We start from the raw sequence: 2,993 nt of genomic DNA on the forward strand, positions 1-2,993 counted from the left end.
ATTGAGTTCCTTTTCCTGCTTTATTCTACTTGCGAATTTAGCATGTTATAGTTTAGAAAAGCATGTTTAGTTGATTCAATTGACTATCTGCTTAAATTGCCTTAATTGCATTATGTGAAGCATGTTAGGCTAGAATTAACTGTTAATTGCTACGAAATTTTGCATTTAATTGTGTAGTCTTGTGTTGCTTCTAGTCGTAAAGTTAGGCTAGAAGCATGTTGCTTCTTCCGCAAAGTTAGGCTTACCTAGTCGTAGAGACTTGGTGCCGTCACGATGGTTCATGGAGGGCAAACCAGGGTTGTGACATTTACCTGCATCACAAATATCATCTTTTAAAAAATCTAGTTTTGGAAAACTAATGACAAGATCGTGTTTAGAAATTTTTTGAATGGTATGCAAGCTAGCATGTCCAAGCTTTATGTGCTAAACCAAGGATCATCAATCATAGAAGGAAGACATATTTGGTCACCAAGGCTATCTATATTATTAATAGTAAAGACATTCCGATCTCTATTGCCTGAAAGAATAACTTTACATGATTCATCTTCTATAAACCAACCATGTTTCTTAAAACGAACCCCAAAGTCATTGTCACATAGTTGACTGATACTGAGAAGATTGTAACCGAGTTCATCAACTAGGTATACTTCATCAACATCACATTTTGATCTTATGGGAACTTTTCCAACTCTAATTACATTTCCTTTTGATTTATCTTCAAAAGTATCTATTCCTCCATCTAGTTTCGTGACTATTTTGAATAATTGTTTGTCACTAGTCATATGTCTGGAACGCGCGCTATCAAGATACCATTTTCCTATTTGATTCTTCTTGCGGTATTCCTGCAAAACAAAGTTACTTGTTTTTAGGTACCCAAGTCTGTTTGGGTCCTGAACTTGACTAGAGGATTTAGGTCGGTAGACCCATCTACTTTTGTCCTTGAACCTGCAACGGTTAGAAGTGTGACCATGTTTTCCACAATAAAAACATAATGGATTGTTGGGATTTTTAGAGCCTCTTTCTGCTCTGATTATGTTCGTACATTAGTGAGTGTTGTGACCATTTTTACCACAATAAGAGCATGTGTGAGAGTTTCTAGTGCTAATCAAAGAATTATGAGAAGCAGTTTGATTTGATTTGACAGAACTATGACTTGTGGATTTTTGTAATCCATTCAGTTGAAGTTCATTAACTTCTTCTTAAAGCATGTCACGCTCAATTTCATAAACTTCCAGCTTCAAGGCCCAATCTTTCTTTTCTCTTTGGATTTTTCTGAGTTCATTTAGAACTCTTTCAATATCCGCAAGAGCAATATCAATAAATTCTTGAAGTTCATAACAGTTGGGACAAGTAGAAAGACGTACCTCACTGGTTCCCTCGTCTACCATAAGACCAAATTTACCTAAGTCTTCTTCCTCATATGCTCCTTCGTCTCCCATGAGACCAAGCACTCCTGAGTCCTTATTGCTATCTTCTTTTATGGCCATGAAACACATATTTGCAATTTCTTTATGGTTAGATTCTTCTTCATCACTCCAGGCTCCAAAATACTTCTTCTTTTGAAGGTTCCTGCTGAGCTACTTCTTTAGTTCGGGAAAATCAGCTTGAATGTGTCCATGTTTTCCACATTCATAGCATCCTCCATCATTTTCATTATTCGCCCTTCCTTTTATAAAGTTTTGATTTATCTCGTCTGCTATTTTTGTTTTTCCTTATCATGCTTGTTACAACTTGGGAGAGTATGGCTATATTTTTATCATGCTCTCCTCCTTCCTCTTCTTCTTCATCTTCTGGTTCAGCCACAGTTCCTTTAAAAGCAACTGTTTTTTTCTTTTCTTGTTGAATTTACCTGTCCACGTGACTTTTCTCAAAGGCTATTAGATCACCTCTAAGTTCATCATAGGATATTTTGTCAAGGTCCTGACACTCCAGAGCAATGACCTTGGGCCTAAATTGTGGGTACACTTCTAAGAATTTTTCTAACTTGTTCTCTGCTCTTTATTGTTCTACCAAAGGATTTTGGTTCTCCAAGAATTTTGCTGAACCTGGAGAACATTTCCTCTACTGATTCTCCATCCTTCATTTGAAATATCTCATATTCACGAACCAAAAGATTTATCCTTATTTCTTTTACCTTGTTGGTTCCTTCATATGTGACCTCCAATTTATCCCACATTTCCTTTGCAGTTTCATAGCTTGAGATCTTTTCATACTCTTCACCACTGATAGCATTATAGAGTAGATTTTTTGCTTTAGCATTCATTGTTATAACTGCAGCTTGCTCATCAGTGTAATCATCCAAATCAAGTGGATTAGTTGATACTATGACATGACCATTCTCATCTTTCTTTAGCGGAATTGGAAGATTTCCCTTTTTAATCACCCGCCAAACTTTGATGTCATATGACATGGTGTATGTTTCAATACGAACTTTCCAATGAGAAAAGTATTGCTCGTTGAAATATGGAGGTCGTACTTGAGAGGTTCCTTATTGAAATAATGCACCAACGACTGTGTTCGATCCTATGATCTTTTCCTCACTAGCTGTTAAGCAAAGTTTGTGAGCCTTGCTATGTGCCAATTGAAAGTACAAAAAGTGGGGTGAATTGTGGTCTATTAAAAATTGGTTGACTAATTTTAAGTTTAGTCAACTAGGTTTTGCGCAGTAAATAGGTAAAGTAGAGATGGACCAAACAACTTGAAAGCAAAATGAGACACATCAGTTTTTATACTAGTTCGGTACCGGTGTGTTACTTATATCCAATTTCTCTTGGGTCACAAGGGTTCTCTTAGATCTTGATATAGAATTACAACAGTGATGGTTTTAGTTCGTTCACCACCAACGATTATTAACAATGGTAATTTTTGGATGTTGACACAACCCCCTTTTGTGTTCTTGAGATTGGAAGTCTTCTTATAGGAGAGTTTGGGAGCCATTGCAGATTGATCTTGATTGAGGCACTGAATCCTCTAAGAGATTTGACCCAAGGGTT

At 36.6% G+C, this 2,993-nt stretch overlaps 1 protein-coding gene across 1 annotated transcript; it reads right to left on the reverse strand.

Annotated features, from left to right (window-relative positions):
* Positions 1 to 1,948: 1,948 nt before the first annotated feature.
* Positions 1,949 to 2,410, reverse strand: LOC142170292 (uncharacterized). Its single transcript, XM_075232171.1, has one exon. It carries the CDS (start codon positions 2,408 to 2,410, stop codon positions 1,949 to 1,951), a length of 462 nt encoding a protein of 153 aa, XP_075088272.1.
* Between the last annotated feature and the right edge of the window lie 583 nt (positions 2,411 to 2,993).

Source organism: Nicotiana tabacum, chromosome 16 (genome assembly GCF_000715075.1).
Source record: "Nicotiana tabacum cultivar K326 chromosome 16, ASM71507v2, whole genome shotgun sequence".
NCBI classification, from domain to species: Eukaryota; Viridiplantae; Streptophyta; class Magnoliopsida; order Solanales; family Solanaceae; genus Nicotiana; species Nicotiana tabacum.